General features: G+C 34.4%; 1 protein-coding gene across 1 annotated transcript; it reads left to right on the plus strand.

The window, feature by feature from the left end:
• Positions 1-12,007: 12,007 nt before the first annotated feature.
• Positions 12,008-20,319, plus strand: LOC116124452 (probable LRR receptor-like serine/threonine-protein kinase At1g53430). Its single transcript, XM_031410182.1, has 24 exons — positions 12,008-12,359; positions 14,466-14,631; positions 14,909-14,980; positions 15,196-15,267; positions 15,458-15,529; positions 15,611-15,682; positions 15,787-15,858; positions 15,942-16,013; positions 16,124-16,195; positions 16,315-16,386; positions 16,490-16,561; positions 16,727-16,798; positions 16,896-16,961; positions 17,050-17,109; positions 17,227-17,265; positions 17,387-17,436; positions 17,560-17,927; positions 18,051-18,249; positions 18,333-18,473; positions 18,617-18,735; positions 18,853-19,063; positions 19,148-19,385; positions 19,487-19,637; positions 19,748-20,319. Exons 1-24 carry the CDS (start codon positions 12,245-12,247, stop codon positions 20,126-20,128), a joined length of 3,024 nt encoding a protein of 1,007 aa, XP_031266042.1. The 5' UTR covers positions 12,008-12,244; the 3' UTR covers positions 20,129-20,319.
• The last annotated feature ends 2,589 nt before the right edge of the window (positions 20,320-22,908 follow it).

Consider the following 22,908-nt stretch of genomic DNA (forward strand, 5'->3'; position numbering starts at 1 on the left):
AAAAATTCTTTCTTCTCCTAGTATTGCATATTAAAAATATATATATATTAACATAATGATCAAGCTATTGGATATTGAAAAATAAAAATGTTAATGTAATGATCAAGCTAAGTAGTATTAAAGAAGTTAATCCCTAGAGCTTTCATTTGATATATAAAAATTGTGATCCTTGATTAATTATATTAATTAAAGTAAGTCAAATTAAAATAATATGTAATGGTGTATAAACATATCTAATTTTTCTGGCCCCATGACATTATTAATTTAATTTTTTGTTTGTGTCAAAATTTGTTCTATAGTTTATGAGAAGAGCTAAGGAAATTTCTGGGGCACTTACTATTTTATTTCCTTGAAGAAATACTCGAAATTAGCCTAATGAAACTTCAGATTTTCTAGTAATAACTAATAAGTGATGGCTGCTTTGTGAGTTGTGACCATTGTTTTGGCTTACTAAATAAATTTTGTCGGTTTTCTGGTGGCCTTGGTCGACTATGATTGGACTAAATGGAGTGGCTCAAACTGAAGGTATGGGCTCATTTAGAAAATGAGCATGGGCCTTAGAATAGAGCTCCAGTTCTTGCAAAATGAGCAACAAAGCTTTTTAGCCTTTGACAATGGATTAACAAAGTGTTTGTTCATATGTGGCCTCCGACACTTAGGTTAGCATTATTAATAGATGCATTGTTTACATTCTTAAAAGAATGAGAGTATGTTTTTGTCTTGTCAATATTCATTTCATAAACTTATTAAAATTAGGATGACCTTTGGGGGTGTGTATACTTTTTCTATTTATATTCGTAGAACGTCATATGAAAAATACACATATTGTTATTGAGTGATGACCTTCAATGATATTTTTCCTAATTAAGGTAAGACCGTTGCGTAGTACTTTCCACTTTCCACGCATAAAAAGTCATTTATTTTAAAATCTTTTTCAAATTTAATGTTAACTTACTCGAAAGAGACACTTGTCATTTCAAGGTTTAAGTTGAGAATCCCCATAACATATATAAATAAGAATTGCAGGAGACTAATAATCAAGGCACTCTTAATATTAAAAAAAAAAAAAAAAATATCAGTCCTTTAGGGTGTGTTTGGTTGGTGGTTATATAAAGTTGCCGGGATAATGTCATCTTATATTACTTACATTGTCATGTTTAGTTGTCAAGTAATATAAGATTCTAGTAATTTTCTAAAATCAAATTGTCAAGTAATATAAGATTCTAATAATCTTCTAAAACCAATAAAGTGCGTTTGGATTGGGGGCATATAAGATAACGGGGGTGATCTTCATTTATTTTGCAAGATTCTAGTGTTTGTTTTGTAAGTAATAAAATATTATATGAATTTTTTATTGCAAATATTGTTTACTGTTGGTAATGTGGGGGTTAATCTGATACCCTCCCCTACCCCAGGGATTAAAAGATTATCGAGTAATCTGATTTTTATACCTATTTTGCCTTTAATTAAATACCATTTCGGACACAATTTCCCTAAAATGTATACCAAATAACAATTACCTAGCCCCCCCACATTTGAGAAATTACTAAAATACCCCAGCCACAAAAAAGTTTAAAAGTTAACAAAGTACCCCCAGCCACCCAAGACCACCATAAGCTGTTACTCACCACCACCGACCGCCAACGTTAGTCACCGTAATGGTGCACAACTGGTAGGATCTAGCCGGTCGTGTACCGATAAGGCCAAATCTATGGCCAGATTTGGTTGTTTCACGACCAAAGATCTAGTCATGAAACGACCACATCTTTGGCTATGCGATAGCTATAGATCTGGCCGTGAAACAACCATGGATTTGTGAGCCATGGCTGGAAATAGCTTTGTCGGAGCACGGCCAGCTATATACGGCCAGTTGTGCACCATTCTGTCGACTGTTGGTGACGGCCGGTGGTGGTGGTTGGTTGCCGGTAGTGGCTTGGGGTGGGTGGAGGTGATTTTGCTACAAATTAAAATTTTATATGATTAGGGTGTTTTAGCAAAATTTCAAATGTAGGGTGTTAAAATAAATGATTAAAAAAATAATATTATATTAATATTTAAAAAGGAGGGCAATTCAGTAATCTATATAACATACCCACTCATTTATCTTTTCAACTAAACATATTATTCACTGATTTATTCTAACCAACCAAACACATTTTTTAAACATTCTCAGTAATCTTCAAGGTGATTTATTATTCTGTTAATATAACATCTCCAAATAATAAAACATTATATGATCTAAACGCCCCCATAGTAGTTATTGTTGGTTATATAGGTGGTAATCTGATTACCACCATTTTCTTAGGTATTTTGAGATTACTTAGTAATCTAATTTTTGTTACAAGTTTACCCCTTATTAATAAAATTTTAGGACAATAATGTCTTTATTTTGATTTTAATTTACATGAACTTACCATTACAATTTTACCCCTAATAAATTAAGTTTTTGGACAGTAATGTCCTTGTATTTAAAACAAATTGCAAGCCACCCAAGATTACCGCCACCCGCCAACCACCACTGTTAGTCGACATGGTCGGAATGACACACAACTTGTTGGATCTGGCCCATCATGGGCCAATATGGCCGGAAATGGCCAAATCTGCGGCCAGTTCTATCTGTCTATCATTGACGGCCAGAATCTGGCTATCAATGGCCAGTTTCTGGCCATAGATCTGGCAACGACTAGATCTGGCCAGTCATGTGTAGTTCCGGAGATTGCTGGCTACCGTCTGGCGATGGTAGCTGATGGTCGACTGTCTTCTTAAGTGGTTGGGGTGCTTTAGATAATTTTTAAACTTTAATTGTGGGGGTGTTTAGCTAAATTAACAAATGTAGGAGGTCAAAAAAATAATATAATATGATAATAATATTAAAATAAAAAGGCAATTCAATAATCTATATAACATACCCATCAATTTATTCCTTCCAATCAAACATATAAATATAAAATACCCACCAATTTATTCAAACTAAACTAAACACAATTCCCTAAATATTTCTAGTAATCTTTAAGATAATATATCTTCCCATTAATATAATATTTCCAGTAATACAATATTCCCTAAACCAAATATGCTTAGATTTCTTAATGTAGAGCTAATAAGGCCGACCAGTAACATTATTAAACTTTCATAGAGTTGAATCCAAGATGAAATAAATTATACTAGTTTAATAATTTCATCACAATGTTGATCTTATCTATTATTACAAATTAAAATTTTTTGTACTTATTCAAAGGGATGGTGACAAATTTAAAAAAGCAATCTAAAATGTAGAAGTAGAATTTTAATATATAATGTTTAAGATGATAGTCCATTAAACCGTGTGACATTTTATACCAAACAATAGTAAACCGTGTTTCTTTCCTTGTTTTGTTTTTGTTAATAAAGCAGGAAAGAAGAAGACGAATTGTATTTTGGGAAAAATGAAGTCACTCTTTACTAATGCATTACTGTTTCTTTATATACAATAGTCAACTTATGAGTTAACTAACTAAACAGTAGCAATAAAACTAACTCAACAACAGTTAATTAACTAAATAGAAATTTAAATTACATAAATGTCCTGTTTAGCTAATACCCGCTAATACCCCCCCTCAAGTTGGAGGGTGATAAAGGTCTAGCACACCCAACTTGTGTAATAGGTGATGATGAGGAGTCTTTCCAAGGGCCTTAGTGAGAATATCAACTGGCTGCTCAGAGGAGGAAATATGCGCAGTAGTGATAAGGCCATTCTTGAGCTGGTCACGGACAATATGACAATCAATGTCAATGTGTTTGCTCCGCTCATGAAACATAGGATTGGAGGCAATGTGATGGGCAGCTTGATTGTCACAGTGAAGGGTGACTGGAAGCAAATTTGAGAAGCCAAGTTCTTTGAGTAATTGGACCAACCAGATGATTTCACAAACAGTAGAGGCCATAGCTCTATATTCGGCCTCAGAGGAAGACTTTGAAATAGTGGCTTGGCGCTTAGACTTCCAGGAAATGAGAGAAGAGCCAAGAAAAAGGCAAAAACCAGTAACGGATTTCCGTGTCATTAAGCAAGAACCCCAATCAGAGTCACTATATGCTGATAAACATAGAGTAGTAAGGGCAGGAAAAAATAAACCAAGGCCAGGAGCTGATTTCACATATCTGACCACCTTTAGAGCTGCTGCCATATGGGATTGCTTGGGCTGATGCATAAACTGACTTAATAGGCCAACTGAGTAGCTAAGATCTGGCCTGGTCATACAGAGGTACAATAGTTTTCCTACCAATCTTTGATAAACAGTTCGATCCTCAAGGAGATGATTATGTTGTGCACTGTCAGAAGGAAACTGATGGTCATAAGCTGCTGAGGTAAGCTTAATATTGGACTCCATGGGAACCAAGGATGGTTTTGAACCTGATAAACCTGATTCTGAGATAAGTTCCAATGCATATTTACGCTGACAGATGCTGATTCCTTTAGATGATCGAGCTACTTCAAATCCTAGGAAATATCTCAATACACCTAAATCTTTCAGCTTGAAATTGTAATGCAACAGTTGCTTAGTTTGATTGATCAAAGCTGGATCATTACCTGTTATTACAATGTCATCTACATACACAAGGAGCATGACAATGTGAGACTGATTTCTCCTGATAAACAGGGAGTAATCTGATTTGGACTGCTGGAAACCACCATCCAAAAGGGCTATAGTCAGCTTAAAATTCCAGGTCCTAGAGGCCTGTTTCAACCCATATAAAGATTTATGAAGCTTGCATACAAGTTTCTCCCCCCTTGTTTTGGAAAGCCTTGGGGTAAGGTCATGTAAATATCTTCTTGCAAGTCCCCTTGCAAGAAAGCATTGTCCACATCAAGTTGATAAAATGGCCAACTATTTATAGAAGCCAAAGCCAAAACTGTCTAAACAGTAACCATTTTGACCACCGGAGAGAAAGTCTCTGCATAATCAATCCCAGCATGCTGTGTATACCCCTTAACAACCAAACGTGCCTTGTATCTATCTAGAGTGCCATCAGCCTTGTATTTAAGTTTGTACACCCATTTGCAACCAATGGGAACCTTTCCAGGGGGCAATGACACTAAAGACTAGGTGTGGTTAGTTTCTAATGCTTGAATTTCTTTTTGCATAGCATTCACCCAATTCTGATCCTTAGAGGCCTGTGTGAAAGTGGTAGGTTCTACTAAAGAAAGATTGGACAAAAAGGCTTTGTAGGAAGGGGACACATTAGCATAGGACACAAAATTGGTAATGGGATAATGAGAAACATTGGCTGTAGGATTATTATGGATTGTAGGGCAAATAAAATCTTGTGTCCAAATGGGAGGATTGGTAAGTCTACTAGATCTTCTAATAGGAGGTGCTGAAATTGGAGGATTATTGGGCACATAAGGAGTTGAATAAACTGGAACAGAACCAGGTGAAACAGTAGTGTTTATAGTCTGGACAGATGGGAAACCAAGACAGGGAGAAGAATTAGTTTGAGTGGAATCTGTAGAAGAAGACTGAACTGATTCTAGAACAAGAAAATCTGAATCTATGGGAAAAGGATTTGAGGAAGGAGTTGGCAAAGTGAAAGGAAACACATTCTCATGGAAAGAAACATCCCGGGAAACAAAGACAACGTGAGTGGATAAATTGTATAAAATATACCCTTTTTGTGTAAGAGAATACCCCAAGAATATTGAAGGTGCAGCTCTAGGATGCAATTTGTCTTTAGACGATAAGATTGTAGCATAGGCTAAACATCCAAAAACCTTAAAATGATCCAAAGATGGCGGTTTGGCAAAAAACTTGTCAAATGGTGACTGACCTTTAAGGACTGCAGTGGGCAGTCTGTTAATAATGTATACAACAGTTTGGACGCAGTATCCCCAAAAATGAGTAGGAATGTTGGACTGAAATTTTAAAGCCCTAGCAACCTCTAAAATGTGCCTGTGCTTTCTCTCAACAATGCCATTTTGTTGAGGAGAATAAGCACATGAACTTTGATGAAGGATGCCTTGACTAATTAGGAGATCATGACAGGTTTTGTTAAAGAACTCTAAACCATTATCAGTTCTAATACACTTTGGGGTCAAACTATATTGTGTATGGACCATTAGAAGGAAATGTTTAATAGTAGAATAAGTGTCTGACTTGAATTGTATAAGAAACAACCAAGTAACCTTAGAGAAATCATCTACTATAGTGAGAAAATATCTTGCGTTGCCATGTGTAGGTGTTTTGTAGGGACCCCATACATCCATGTGTAGTAAATCAAAAATTTTCTGTGTTTGAGATGTACTATTTGGAAAAGGTATTCTAGTTTGTTTAGCTAGAGGACAGATAGGACAGTGTATATCTGTTTTAGATTTTGACAGACTAGGATGAATAAGGGGCAAAACAGAATAAGAAGCATGCCCTAACCTTTTATGCCATAACTCAAAATGATTAGATGATGATAACGAAAGTAAAGAAACAGGCATTTTATTCAAATTCATTTCAAGAGGTACAATCTGTGATGACTCTACAGTATGGCAAATAGCCTTATTTAACTGTCCTAAATCTGATACAAAAGAAGAAATATTGGACTTTAAATCAAAAAAATAAAGACCTTGCCTATGCTTACCAATCCCCTTCAATTTGCCATTGCAAAGATCCTGAATGAGGCAAAAATCAGGATAAAAAGTAACAAAACAATTGTTAGAGACAGCAAGTTTAGAGACTGAAAGTAAATTGTGATGGAAATCTGGAACATGCAGGACATTTGACAAGTGTAAAGTACTGTCCAGAACTACAGATCCTACGTGTTTAACATACATCTTTGTTCCATTAGGTAACCCTACAAGGTATTTTGTAGAAGGTTCTATAGTAGTGGATGATTGTAAGATAGAATGGTCAAATGGCATATGATCAGATGCTCCAGTATCAATTATCCAGCAACTTTTATCAAGATAAGACATCAGGGCAACAGAATTACCTGCCAGGTTTGCAGCTGGTGGAGAAACATTCTCCTTTCCTAGCAATTGAAGGATATGGTTGTATTGCTCAGCAGTCAAAACAGGACCAACCATTGACTTTGAATTCCCAGTGTTTGATCCCAAATTTCCAGTATCCAATGGTTTCGAAGTGTGCACTTGATTAGCAGTGGCTTTTGACTTAGAGTTTCCTTTTCCTTTAGTAAATTGATAGTCAAGTGGATAACCATGCAGCTTATAACAATTGTCACGTTTATGTCCAGGAATATGGCAAAATTCACATTCAATATAAGGTTTTTTTCCCTTATATTTTTGGCCTTGACTCTGATTTTTTCCATTTCCAATATGATTGGCATAAAGTGCAGTACTTATCTCTGGATTCAAACTCATTCCTGCCAATATTTTCTGGCTTTCATCTTGATTGACTATTGAATAAGCCTGTTTGACACTTGGTAAAGGATTCATCAGCAAGATTTGGCTTCGAACCATTGAATAAGACTCATTTAACCCCATTAAAAACTGCAATAGCTTCTGCTGATTTAAGTGCTCCAAATATGCCTTCGCTGAGACACTATCAGGTGCAGGGAGACTGACCAAAGAATCCAGTTCATCCCACAATGACTTGAGCTTGCTGTAGTAGCTAGCTACTGTATTAGTTCCTTGAGTCAGATTAGAAATTTCCCGATGTAATCCAAAAACTCTAGTCCCATTCACTTTGTTATACTGCTCCTTCAAATCTTGCCAGACTTGTGCAGCACTCGTGGAGTAAACTATACCATTAAAGATCTCCTTTGAAACTGAATTAAAAATCCATGCAAGTACTAATGAGTTGCATCTCTCCCATTGCGGAACCAAGCTAGAATGTACAGTCGATTTTGTGCAAGTACCATTAACAAATCCAAGTTTGTTTTTGGCACAAAGAGAGACTGTCATGGCTCGACTCCAAATGTTGTAATTATCAATTCCAACGAGTTGCTCAGAGACCAGTACAGAGCCTGGTGTATCTGATGGATGAACATACAAGGGCGAATTGGAATCAATCGTCTGAATAGTTACTTCTTCTGTCAATGTTGCCATATCAGTTAACCAATACCAAAATTGATTGTTCCAAAATCAAATTCAAGTAGAAATTAGCAAAGAATTCAGGTTGAATCAAACCTAAATCAAGATTTTGAGCTAAAACAAAAAACCTAAAATCCAAGATTTCGAACTAGAAATGAAAGAAATGAAAGAAGAAAATCAAGTTTTAAGCTTGAGTGAGCTTGGCTGAAGTAAAGAGAGTTGATTCGATTTGACCCATTTCCCAGATTAAGAGTGCTCTGATACCATGTTAATAAAGCAGGAAAGAAGAAGACGAATTGTATTTTGGGAAAAATGAAGTCACTCTTTAGTCTTTACTAATGCATTACTGTTTCTTTATATACAATAGTCAACTTATGAGTTAACTAACTAAACAGTAGCAATAAAACTAACTCAACAACAGTTAATTAACTAAACAGAAATTTAAATTACATAAATGTCCTGTATAGCTAATACCCGCTAATAGTTTTTATCTTATATTTATACATTTATTCTTCTCGGCCAGCCACCAGCCAACCAGACATGAAATAAAGAAGAATCGACTGGCTATGACTTCAAGTTAGAGAAATTAATGGTTTTGATAAATCTGACTTCAATTATCAATATCATTTGTTTTTGTATGTGCTTCATATTTATTTAATATTTTTTTATAAACTAAATATTTCTAATTTCTGAATTACTGAAGGATAATAATATAATAAAAGGGGTTTAGTGAGAAAAAGACAACTTTTATTCATCCAAGTTGAAAATTAAAATTGGTCCAAGAAGATACCCACATACAAGTTTTCATCAACTAATACAATTTAATATTCACAAATTATTAAACAAATCCAAAAGTTAAATAAATATTCTTTAATATGGTAAAGCCACCCTAAATTTTCTCTTTAGAACTTTCAATATCCAACGTCGGAATTCCATGACGAAACTTTCCATTACGTAAAATGATTGTGAGCTGATTGATTCTTACTTTTTCCAACATATAAATAATTAATTAATACTTTAATTGTAGCAATTTTTCAAATAAATTGTAATTGGTCTACGGCCTTATTCCATATATTATATAATAGAAATGTAGATAATGTTAATTATTTTGACAAGTCATTATAATAATCACCGGATTAAATCAATTGTAAGATTGTGGTCACAACTTCAAAACAATAATGCTTCTTTGAAAATAATTAATTCGGTGAGGCTATATTATATATTATTAAGTAATATATTATATAATAATAAAATTAAATGCATGCACATGGCGTCTATTAAATCGGGTGACAGTGAGATTGAATGAAGAATAAAGGAAAGTCAGGAATATTTTTAGAAAATAAAGTCAGCGTTATCCCATAATACCAAGTATTAATAACTTTACAATCAGGAAATTATATTAGGGGAGTTATTCATATACCTTTGGCGGATCGTTTGGTCCTAACACATCCAAAGTTTACAAAAATTATTCAAAAGCCCCTTATAATTTATTAATTAAAAATAACATTGTCTTATAGAGTTTTTAATAATTATAGGAAATTTTTAATGGTTTTATAAAATCTTGGGCGTGTTTTAGATTAAACGATCTTAAAAAGTGTGTATAAAATAAACTTAAAAATTGATATAGAAAATTGCATTGAAAAGAACTAAAATGTAAAGTTTAACAATAAAGATGTCAACCACGACTCGGTGGTTGAGTGGTTAGATAATGACTCTTATATGTATTACTCAAGAAGTCTTGAGTTCGAGTCACCATAATTCTTAATAGGAATTACTGAACTCGCCTCGGTTGCTATTAGGGATAATCACTGAAAGGTATACTAGGTCGTTAACTTCATAGTCTTGGGGGATTAGTCGAGATGGACATAAACTGGTTCGGATACCTTGATTACACAAAAAGAAAACCTGATAAATAGGCCAAATAAAATAATTTATAGGAGATGAACTCGAAATTTTAATATGTAAAATCTTAAATTTTTTGTACGAGATAGAGAATTATCGTTCACGGGTAGTAGTTGTTCTCGTTTTGAATTCAATTCACTTAACACATTTGGTGAAGGCATTGGCCCTTTCTTGGAAACTCAATTATTAATACAAAATTGACCATTCGGTAAGGCGAAAGGCAAAAATGTCTTCTTATTATATTTTAGATACTATAGGGGTAAATTACATAGACACCCTGAGAATTACAAAATAACTTTACCCCCACAATATGAAAAATAATATACAAACTTCCCCTCCACAAAGAATCTTAAGGAATTGGATGCATTGAAGATTTTATGCCCAGTTTCCTGACAGTCAAATTTGTGCCACGCATCCCTGAGGTATATCAAAGCCTAACAGCCAGGATCTTCTCACGTATCGTCCCATTAGTGTTTGTCTTCCCTCACAAGGTGATTACTATCATAAGCATAAGTTTAGCTATAATTAACATGACTCGATTTGTCACAAACATAGAAATTACTAACTCAAATTCAGGGGGGATTATGCATGCAAACAACCCCGTAACACCCACTCCTAATCAGTGTTAGACAAACAAAGTATAAAAGAGGCCTATAGCCTCCGTTTCAAAGGATGACAATTCCAGTTTATTAGTAGAGTTCAAGGAAAAATGCACATCGACATATTTTAGAGTGTTTCAAGAGAATAGCTCGTGAGAGTTGAATGCCTTCCATTTAGCTCACAATTTTTCCTTTGTAACCTCATTCAACCCTGTAAACGTCCTTAACAATAATATAATAGTGGATGTAGGCTTGGTCTTTATACGACTTAATCACTATAAAATCCCTCTTGTTCTTTACTTTATTATGTTATTTTTATTGACCTTGTTGGTTACTAGTAGCTACGGCCTACGCTACGCCTACGCATACAACTTACTTGGTCCCTTCTGATGTCAATTGGGTATCTCTGATTGGTACGATTTTTCACAGCAATACTAGGATACTTAGAAATAGAATTAATTGTATAAATTTTGAGTTATGGGAGATTGTGAAATCTCAAACGCTACCAATATAAAAACCCTTTAACCTCATAATAATAGATATTTAATAATATTTTAAATCGTTGAGAAGTTTGAAATTTATTGATCTTTCAAGTCGTTAGATAAAATTAATCTTTAGAAATTAAAAAAACCTAAGATAACCTAAAAATGGATTGGGGAAGACATCATTAAGAATGATATATTACTCTTATCTCTTATTGATTAATCTAGCTTTCATTTTACTTTATTTTTTCTCACATTTATTATTATTTAAATCCAATAGCAAATTCGTGAAAGTAGTATATTAAATATTAAATATTCTAAATATTAGAAAAATTAATAGAAATTTTCTATAATGATTACCCCAGATTTTATGTCACTAAAGATATTGTGTAATTTTATTTTAATTATCATAGATTTCAATTATGGGAAGATTATTATGGATATAAAATGTAAAAGGAATATGATTAAAGAAATATTAAATGTTTTAGATTTTTTTGTCGTATTAATTAAATTTGAAATATAATTTTTTATTATCCGGCCACCCCTTAATCACAATCCAAGTAATTAGAGAGGAGGTATAACAGTTTTGTCAAACTGGAGGGGTTTAAAATTTATTGTAAACCTTAGGGGAGGTCTATAGAATTTTACCCATGAAATAATAAATTTCCGTAAAACACTTGGCGGCTGACGTGGTAATCCATCTTGGCGGCTCAAGGCTGTCTAAATTTCGTCAATCTCAATGTGATCGTCTTGTCCAATTGCAATTCATCCCCCTCACACCTTTTCAGTGTTTTCCCACACTGTTTTGCTTTTGTTTTTCTGAAAACACTTTCAATTTTCCTGACGCTGACCCCTTCTCCCTTCCATGCAACGTATTAATTAATATCATTATTAATAATACAGTCAAGAATCAACCCCCATTCGCCCATCTTTCTCTGTCTCAGCTTGCTTTTGAAGAGCAGTTTTCCTGTTTTTGTTTTCTTATTTCTTCTTTAAATTTAATATTTCCTGACAAGTTTGAAGTTGCGGTTTGACCACATGCAAAAAACCAAAACGATAAGAGCAAAAACAAGTCTTGGTTTCCTGTTATCTTCAAATTCTTTCTTCTTTCTTTCAACCACTCCACTCTCTTTGTATTAAAAGTGTCGTTTCTGTCTCCAAATTGCTTGTCATTTTGCTGTTTGGCTTGAGGGAAATTTGGCCGAAACGAAGAAGGGAGCGGAGATAAGTTTTGTTGCAGAACGAAAATGAGGTTTGGTCTTTCAATGACCAAGGCTGTTTCTGTTTTTGTTTTTGGATTTTTGGTTCTCAACTGCTGTGTGAACTTTGGATCACACGCTCAGCTTTTGCCTGACGAAGAAGGTAAATTTCACTACAATGAACTCACTTTAACAGTTAATAGTTCTTAGTATCTGGGAAAACATTAAGTTTTGTTTTTGTTATTGTTTCTGTTTACTTGAACCTGCTTGTGAAAGAGCGTTTTCTGTTTGGTTGCCTATGATAAGAAAACAGAACTAAATTGTAGTCTTATGTTTTTATTTTGTGTATAAATTTGTAAAGGGGATTCGGAGTTACTGATTTTAGTTTCTGGGTATATCTTTTGTGAGTGTTTTTGTTCTGTTTACTTGGACATGTTTGTGGAAGAGCGTTTTCTGTTTGGTTACCGGGAATTTAAGGGAAATTGAAGAAATTTGTAGTCTTATGTTTTTATTTGTATAAATTTGTTAATGGGATTAGAAAGTTACTGATTTTAGTTTCTGGGTATGTTTTCAGTGAGTGCTTTTGTCCTGTTTTTGACATTTGTTGTGAGAATTCTTCTGTTTGGTTGGAAAGAATCTTAAGGAAGTTTATTAAAACGAAAGATTGAAGCTTTTGAATTTTTGTTATCATAGGTGGACCTAGAAATAATCTCTTTCTCTGTCAGTAATTTACTATGATTGATTGTTTGATGTTTGGTTGGCGAGAAAATGTAAGCCATTTGAGAATTTTTCTTATTCTGGGAAAACAAGTCGTGTGAGAAAACAATTTGAATATTTCTGTTCAATGTTTTCTTTCTCTTTGGTTTCTTCGTATGCTTTTTGTGATTGATTTTAGTTTCTGGGTATGTTCTTCAGTAAGTGTTTTTGTTCTGTTTTTGACATTTGCTGTGGGAATTATTCTGTTTGGCTGGCAAGAAACTAAGAAATGAAGAAAAAGAAAAAAAAAAAAAAAATGGTTGAAGCTTTGACTTACTTTCTTTCTTTTTACTAAATCCCACCTAGGAAAGAATCTCTTTCTCTCTCAATATTTCATTTACTAGGATTATTATTGTTCATGGTCAAATCTCTCTCCTATTTGCTTTCTATCTATTTATTTTTCATGTTGTTTGTTTGGTTCTCGAGAAAATGTGGGGATCGGAGAATTTCACTTTTCTGGGAAAATAATTAGTGTAAGAAGCCATTTGGAATATTTTACTTAAAATTTTCTTTTCTTTCTCTATAAATAGTAACTAGTTTTTTTGTGTTTTATTTATTTATTTATTTTGAACTTTGAATCAATAATGCGGACCATCACTATAATGGTCCCTTTAAATAAATATTCCTATAAAAAAAAAAACCCACCAAATATTTTATTAAAAAGTAGATATAAAAGTAATTCCATTGTTTGAAAACTCTCTGATTGTCTCAATTATTGTTCTAAACAAAATTAATTGCTTTTCCATGTGATTGCGTGTAAAATTGTCATTTTTGTGAGCATTATTTGTATGATGATAAAAGAAGGAAAACTTAGCTATCAAAGAGATGAAATATTTAACTAATTTTGGCTTTGTTCCTTCATGAAATATTTAATTCTGTGTTGGTTCACATGGGGAAATTTGGTAACAGTGTATGTCCGAGACATTAATTTGATTCTGTGAAATGCATTAACTATCCAAGAATTTTGATTTCCCACAACACAAACAAAACTTGTTCTCTGTTTTTCTTGCCAGTTGGATTATGATTTGTTTCTGTAATTGTAAGACTGTGACATTTATTGAATTTCGACGAAGCTCTGATTAATTCCTGGAAATGTTCATGACCCATTTGAGATTACTGTTTCTGCTTTTTACTCTGATTAGCAAATTTACTGTGTCTCTCCAAGTTATGGAGCAAGTTGCCTCGCTGCCATTTCTTGACACAGTTTTTTAGTTGGCAAAAGCAGAAAAAAGTATGTAGTACCCAAACCTGGGAAAAGTTTTTTAAACATTAGAGGCTGGAATTAATTAAGCTTGATTGAGACACAAAGGGCAAGAATGATTTTGTTGATCTTCAAACTTATTTATTGACACTTTTTGACCATTTGTATTATCTTTGACGTGGTCAAATATTGAAACTGATAGCTTTAGCATTTCTGTTTTGATTTACTCTTGATTCAATTTAGTATCAATGCTGATAAACCAGTAATTTTTTTTTTTTACTAAATACCTAATCTCTGATTTGTCTGTAACAGTGAGTGCTCTCCAAGCAATTTTCTCAAAACTGCAGGTTAAAAATATTCGAGCGAACTCAACTTCTTGCACTGACCATGAATGGACTGATTACGATGGTTCAAATGGAAGCAATATCACTTGTGATTGCACCCAGAACAACAATACTGTTTGTCATGTCACTATCATGTATGACCTTGTTCCCTTTAACCATTTTCCATATATTTGAAATTTATGTTATAGCGTTTACTTAGCAAGTAATGGGAGCTGATATTATAATATCCAAATTATACCATCCATTTTGTTTGGTCACAAATATCAATTTTTTTGATCAATATGTTCTTGATTACCAAGTGTTGTGGCATATTATATGAATTCTAATGCTTTTGACGTTCACTGTTAAATTCTGACTTGTTCTGTTTGTACTTTCTACTTATATGTTTTCTTATTATTTTTGTTGTGATAGCTTTCTTAAGGGCCTAAATTTAGCTGGAGTTTTTCCAGAAGAATTTGCAAATCTCACTCTTCTGAGACAAATGTAAGTGGATGTTTCTTTTTTCTGCATTAGGATATTATTCTGTTAATGCCTCTGGGACATGATTTTAAAGAATCGATGCCTTTCTTTTTATTTCCAAAACAATATGTAGTCCTCTCAAATGGTACAACTTTAACTATCATTGTGTAATATTGACACTCTTTATGAAATGGCTCTCTAAGATTGAGCACTAAGTGATGTTGGTTTTGTCTAAACAGCGATCTTGCCCGCAACTATATCAATGGAACAATCCCTGCAAGATTGGCTCAGCTCCAAAATCTTACCATTTTGTAAGTTGCTCCAGACTCGTACCCACTTCAATTTAGTTCTCATCTGTTTTTTTTTAATCCGGGTTTCAGAAATTCCTTATATTTTCTTGCTGTGACTTTGAGGGCTTTTTTCAATTTTGTTATTCATTTAGTTATTGACAATTTAGATAACTCATTGGTGGCTGATTCATAACTCTTACGTAAATTACAGGTCTGTTCTAGGAAACCGTGTTGGCGGTTTACTTCCCCAGGAAATTGGTGATTTTTCTTCACTGGAGGAGCTGTAAGTTATTCATTAGAGTCTATTTTTAAATGAAGAAAGAATTAATTAAAACATCAATGACAATTTAGATTCATTTTCCAGGGTCTTGGAAGCTAATGAATTTGAAGGACCTATTCCTGAGAGCCTTGGAAACGTGAGGAGCTTAAGGAGAATGTAAGGCTTCTGTCCATATTTTCCAATATATTCTTTTTCTGAAGAATCAGGCAACTGCCGTTTTTGGTTCTGTTCAAATTTTAACCCATTGTTTACTTTTACAGTCTTTTTTCTTCAAACAATTTTGCGGGATCAATACCAGAATCATTTGGCAACCTGACAAACTTACAAGATTTGTAAGTGATTTAAGGAGACACAAATATATGAAATTCTAGTGGTCTGAATTCACAAATTTCTGATAAAAAAGTTGTGCTTGCAGTCGGGTAGATGGAAATAACTTGACAGGGAAGATACCTGATTTCATTGGGAATTGGACTAATATGACCAAACTGTGAGTTTTTAACTGCATTCCATAATACACCAATAGTTTTCTTCTTTAAGAAACTAAATTGCAATTGTTTAGAAGTTGTAGTTATCTCAGTTGTCTTAAATCTTTTGCAGTGAGATGCAGGGAACCTCCATGGAGGGACCTATTCCTTCCTCTATATCACGGTTGACGAAGTTAACAGAACTGTAAGCACTTGGTCCTGCATAATACTGACTACATTATTCAGATTAGCAAATTGTTGTAAATAGAGAATCCTTTAATGATTGAGCCGTTGACAATTTTCAATGCTTATATGCATTTTCAGGAGGATTTCTGATTTGAAAGGATCAAGTTCGCCTATCCCCAATTTGCAGAATATGACTGAAATGGAAAGATTGTGAGTTGACATTGACTTAATTTACTGCAATATAACATTCAATGTGGCTCATTTTTTTATTGCATTAACTTGTCAACAAATTGACTCTATTTCTATGACTCAGGGTACTGAGGAATTGCTTGCTTAATGGTACAATCCCACAATATCTTGGGGATATGACAGCTTTAAAACTTCTGTAAGTTGCTAATCTTTTTTGTGGTGATGGATCAACTTATATAAGAAACTGCACCTTCTTTTTGGGATAGGAAACAGTATATAAGAAAATGCGTTACAGTTGATAGATTTGTTTGAAGAAAATTTAACTAATTTATAATTGCATGGTCCTATTTTATTATTGTAGAGACTTGAGCTCCAACCAGTTGACTGGTGAAATTCCTGGAACACTTCAGAGTTTGGCTGCCATAGATTTTGTGTAAGTCAATAAGAACATATAGTGATCCCTTGTCTATAAGCACTTTCATATATAGTCGCTAACTTACCAGTGGTTTGCATACTTTTCTTTTTCTTAGTTTCCTCGGCAACAACTCATTGACTGGAGCAGTTCCCGGTTGGATACTAAATGGTGACAAGAAATGGTAAGTTTGCCATATTTTTTCTCGCTGATGTGAGACTTAGCTGTCAATTACATTTTGAATAATTTTTATCGATTCTGTGGCATTGCAGGGATTTATCTTATAACAATTTTTCGGAGCCATTTACAGCTAGTTGCACACAGAGCAAAGTGTAAGCAACTTTTCTATATCAGTTACTTATATGTGCAAATCTGCTTTTTTTTAGTTATTATAATTAATTCTGTAGTTTCTTCTATTGTATCTAAATCTTTCTTGTATCACTTAACAGGAATGTAATCTCCAGTCTTCCATCCTCTGTGAGCAACTCGTAAGCTTTTTCCTTATTCTTTTTTAATTTTTTTGTTATCAGTAAGGTTGTAATTTTCTTTCTTGTTTCTATTGAAACAAAAACATAAATGATTAACTCAAAATAAATTTTCAACTGGTAGAAATTCTTGGTGCTTGACGAAGGACCTTCCCTGCCCCGAAAAAGCCACACGTAAGTATAATTACATGTCAGTTTGTTCTTTCATGAATTGCAATATAACCATCTGATATAACCATCTAGACCCCCAACAGAAGCATTTCTTAACACCTTTTTCTTCTTTTGATGTACCTGCAGACTATTCCTTGTTCATTAATTGTGGAGGAAGTCTCTTGAGTTCTGGGGGCGACAGTTATGAAGAGGACCTCAGCACAGAAGGCCAATCATTCTTTTCTTCGGTAGGCAGAAAATGGGCTTATAGCAGTACTGGGGTTTTTACAGGCAATGAAAGTATTAGTTACTTGGCATCAAGCCCAAGCCGTCTGAATGTGAGTGGTGAAGAATACTACAAAACTGCACGCCTATCACCGCAATCACTTAGGTATTATGGCCTGTGCATGCGACAAGGCAGTTACAATGTGAAACTGCACTTTGCTGAAATTATGTTTACGAATGATCAGACATTCAGCAGCCTCGGAAGGCGAATATTTGATGTTTCAATTCAGGTAAAGGAAAAGCGAATATTTGACGTTTCCTACTTGTTAAAGATTTCTTCAGTTTTTGAGAAGAGGAAGAATGTCCACTTTCAGTTAAGCTTGCAAAGTTCTAATAATCACAATTTGGCATAGGGGGAGGTAGTTTTAAGTGACTTTAATATTATGGAGGAAGCTGGAGGCGCTGGTATTGGCATCACCAAGGAATATAAAAATGTCACAGTAAGAGGCAGCACTTTGGATATCCATTTATACTGGGCAGGGAAAGGAACTGCTGCCCTTCCGGCTAGAGGTGTCTATGGACCTCTTATATCTGGTATCACTGTGACACCAAGTAAGTTTTTCTCCTATATAAGGATTTCCCCCTTTTCTTTCTGCCAACTTGTCCTGTAACTTCTTTTTAATTTCTTCTTGTAGACTTCGAAGTTGACACTGGGGGTTTATCAGTCGGAGCCATTGTTGGCATCGTAATTGCTTCATGTGTAGTTCTCATACTGGTGGTGTTGGTTATACTATGGAAGATGGGTTACTTGTGGGCAAAAGACCTTGAAGACAAAGGTAATGTTGATAATTCAAAACTATGTTTGGAGTAGTAAAATATTTTTGCTTCATTCTTACATTAATATGCCTGTGCATTATGCACAGCAAAGCTACTGTTTTCTCCTATGGTTGGCTAAGTTTTATCTCTGTTCTTGTTGCAGAACTCCGTGCTCTTGATCTTCAAACTGGTTTTTTCACTCTAAGACAACTTAAATCTGCTACCCATAATTTTGACCCTGAAAATAAGATTGGTGAAGGAGGATTTGGGCCTGTTTACAAGGTAACGATGGTTCTTATATTAAAACTATCAAGTTTACTCATACTTCGTAAGACAGTGGCAAGTGCTAGGGAAATGCCATGTTTTCAGTATTCTGAAACTTTATTCTTTCGATTCTAGGGTACATTGGCGGATGGTGCTGTAATTGCTGTGAAGCAGCTCTCCTCCAAATCAAAGCAAGGAAATCGTGAATTTGTGACTGAGATAGGCATGATATCTGCTCTACAGCACCCAAACCTTGTGAAGCTTTACGGCTGTTGTATTGAAGGAAAAGAGTTATTGCTAATATACGAGTACCTGGAAAACAATAGTCTTGCTCGTGCACTTTTCGGTAATTGGACCACTGATATTTAATGGACTTATATAATTTCTAGAATTAACTGTGACTGAATTCTTGTATTTTCTCCTATTTTAGGTAAACCAGAACAACTGCTCAACTTGAACTGGGAAACAAGAATGAAGATATGCATAGGTATTGCAAGGGGATTAGCTTATCTTCACGAGGAATCAAGGTTGAAAATTGTTCACAGAGACATAAAGGCAACCAATGTGCTGCTTGACAAAGATCTAAACGCTAAGATATCTGACTTCGGTTTAGCTAAGCTTGATGAAGAAGAGAACACCCATATTAGCACACGTATAGCTGGAACAATGTAAGTCTTCTGTTTCTCTCTAAATTTAGATGCTCCTGTAAGTCTTCATTGGCCAGTGGAACGGTTTTAAGCTTATGTTTTGATCTCTGTTTCTTCTGCAGAGGGTACATGGCACCAGAATATGCAATGAGGGGTTATTTGACTGATAAAGCAGATGTGTACAGCTTTGGGGTTGTTGCTTTGGAGATTGTCAGTGGGAAGAGCAACACTAATTATAGGCCAAAGGAGGAGTTCGTTTATCTTCTCGATTGGGTAATCTATATTAACTGCATCCATCACTTCCAGACATTTTGTGAAGTTACATTTGCAGTTCTTGCTTTGACATTGTGACTGACATTTTTTCTTTTCTTTTCTTATTGCAGGCATTGGTTCTGCAAGAGCAAGGAAACCTTCTTGAACTTGTGGATCCAACTCTTGGTACAAAGTTCTCCAAAAAAGAGGCAATGACCATGCTTAACATTGCTCTTTTATGCACCAACTCATCTCCCACTCTCAGGCCACCCATGTCTTCTGTAGTTAGTATGCTAGAAGGCAAAAGTGCAGTCCAGGCACCGATTATTAAGCGCAACACTGACAGCCAGGATGCGAGGTTCAAAGCATTTGAGATACTATCACAGGACAGCCAAACCCGCGTCACAACCTTCTCTCATGATAGTCGCGAAGGACCTTGGGCAGATTCCTCGACTTCTGTCCAAACCACGGACGTGTCCGTACAGGATTCTTCATCAAGAAAGCTTCTTTAGTAATCTTTAATGGTCATTGAAAATTTGAGACCTGATGCTTTGAAATTATTTTATATAAAATTGTAAAGAAGGGTGAGTTGAATGCATTTATGTAGCTCGTATTATGAGTTTTATTAATTTATTGGCATGTATTCTTCGTACAAGACTGTCAGAACAGTTTTCTATTCGAATTTTGAAAATAGTAGAAGCACTATGGCTTTCTTTGTTATTAGTCATTACGATGTTTCTGTCAGAGTTTGATAATGGAGAGGCAAGAGAGACGATCTAAGTTGCCGGAGTATGCCAAGAAGAATGAGAAAGAAACTAAAGGCTTTTTTTATATTTTTTGAGATCATGGTTATTAATATCTTATGATACCTAATACGTATTATACGATACGATTTGATACAGGTCGTCAACGATACGTATCAGAGAGTGTATCATAAACATTTTGATACATTTACAAGTATCCTACGATAGATACGATATGTATTCGTTCATATCTTTAAAAATATCAATACAAATCGATATAATTTTATTAATTTGGGCGAAAGGCCCAAAAAAATTTCTGGTTGGAATCAGGTCATCCAACCCGATTGACTAGAACCTATCCAAATTTAGAAAGTGAAGAGGAACATATATTGTCCATTTTGCATGATAATAATAATACAAGTGAAGATATAGATATTGACACTGATCTTGGAAATGATATGAATGGTTAAAGAGAAAATAACATAAATTCTTAATTTTGATTGTGTAATATTATAATTTAAAGCCAATAATACCACAAAATTATTTAATTAATCTTGGTGATGATATTAATTTTTAGAAAATTTTGATTATTTTATTAATTTTTTTGAAAGAATGCATATCATATAATACAACACAATACATAAGATATAATTAAAAAAATTAGATTTTTGATACATGATATGATACGCGATTTGATAACTATGATTGAGATATCTCACATATACATGTTTACATCCATCTATACAATAAGAAATGAGCATGTAAGGGAAGCAAAATATTACACAATAAAGTCGTAATCTCAACCATAAGGAAAAGGAATAAATTACAATATACATGTTTCATTTAGAACCAAATAATATCTCCATTGATGGTTGAATCTCTTTGTTCCATATCAACAGTTGCCTCCGATATTTGAACACTCAAAAAGTATTTATCATTTATAGTTTCAAATTTATCTGCCAACATCCTCCTTGTCTTAAAGGAAGTTTGCTATAATAACCCAGTATCAAGGGATGGCACACCTGATAATGAAAGATCAGGTTTTATTTAAAAAGCAGAAACCAAATCTAACATGAACACGTTTTAATCATATTATTAAATATTAGACTGTTAACTCTTGTGTAATCTATAGCATAATTTAGCGTTATATATTAGAGAACAAATTTGTAAGTCATTTAGTTTCACAATTATATATGCCCTTTAACAAAAAAAAAAAAAAAAAAAACGACATTTTGAGAATTAAAATTAGTAATATAATGTATATAAATATTTATAAAAAAAAAAATGGAATACAAATATTGGGAGGGTAACATTGGACCTAATACTAGATTTATACACAAAATGGGCTTAAATTGGACACATTATGTGGCATAATGAGCCAATGGACTCCTAGAGTAAGTGAATCCGTTGTGTTTGCTCCAAACTGGACTGATCCATTTATTAGTATATTTGCTTTCAGGTCCATAATGCGAGGACTTTTTATAACCCAGCAGCCAAGACCAAAATTGTGGTGCTCCACTTCGGTGTGTGTGCCCAACATATAATCAAACCACACCCTTTCGCCGTTTACTTCACCAGGCTGGCAGGCTCTAGAGTTCAACGACTTTTTCCCACCGAAAAAATGCCTTAATGACACTTTTCCACCCTCAAAGTTTGAAAACACCACTTTCCCACCCAAAACACAAACTTTGTTGATAATTTCCTTTAAATACAGTAAATATTGATTGCAAAGACAAAAATAACCCCACCAAATTTCAATCCCTAATTGCCAACCACCACAAATCAAACTTTCGCGCACGATTCTGGTTGACTCTGACCACCGCAATCCAACCTTCTACCACCAAACGAATCACTAGTCATTCATCTTTAATAGCCCTAACAATTTAGACCGTGATAGCTCTCCAATTGTCGACGACCGTGGTTTAGTTCTTTTGTTGAATGGTTGATGTCTGATGAACAATGAGCAACCAAGGTCTAGGATGATGGGGCTTTTAGAGAGGTGTGGTTGATACTACAGGTGGCTTTACGTGGAATTTTTGGCAACCAAATCGGTTGGAATCTAGCCTAGAAGCTCAACGGTCATGCGAACAAAAAACCAATGGTGGCCAGCGATTGGTGTGCTTGGTGTGGTGGAAAAGTGGGGGGTTTTTGTGAGTGAAGGATGGGGTAAGCTAAGGGTGGAGTCTGCACTGATCAATGACGTTGGAATCATATCGAATCGCCTGAACTGACCTAAACCGATGGTTAGGGTTTGGGAAGGTATCTGACCAAAATGGCAATATGACCCTTCTGCCTTCACTTTTAATTGGCTTTTGACCATTCTATCATTCTTCATAATAAAAATTACTAATAGATTTGTGTTTTGGGTGAGAAGTGATATTTTAGAAGTCTACAGGTGAGGAAGTGTCATTAAACTATTTTTTAGGCAGAAAAAGTCGTTAACTCCCAGGCTCTAGGCTCTATGTCTATGTCACAGGAACAAATGTTGAACTGCGTGTCACACTGCAGCTTATCTTGAAAAGTTGTTGCCTGGTCACATCTTAACCAAT

This window comes from Pistacia vera, unplaced genomic scaffold (genome assembly GCF_008641045.1).
Source record: "Pistacia vera cultivar Batoury unplaced genomic scaffold, PisVer_v2 Contig152, whole genome shotgun sequence".
NCBI lineage: Eukaryota > Viridiplantae > Streptophyta > Magnoliopsida > Sapindales > Anacardiaceae > Pistacia > Pistacia vera.

Bases quoted from the DNA above. Each gene is read 5' to 3' on its own strand.
- LOC116124452 (XM_031410182.1), top strand. From the start codon at position 12,245: ATGAGGTTTGGTCTTTCAATGACCAAGGCTGTTTCTGTTTTTGTTTTT. The intron at 16,014-16,123 runs GTGAGTTTTTAA...AATCTTTTGCAG, and splicing joins TGGACTAATATGACCAAACT to TGAGATGCAGGGAACCTCCA. The intron at 19,386-19,486 runs GTAAGTCTTCTG...TTTCTTCTGCAG, and splicing joins ACACGTATAGCTGGAACAAT to AGGGTACATGGCACCAGAAT.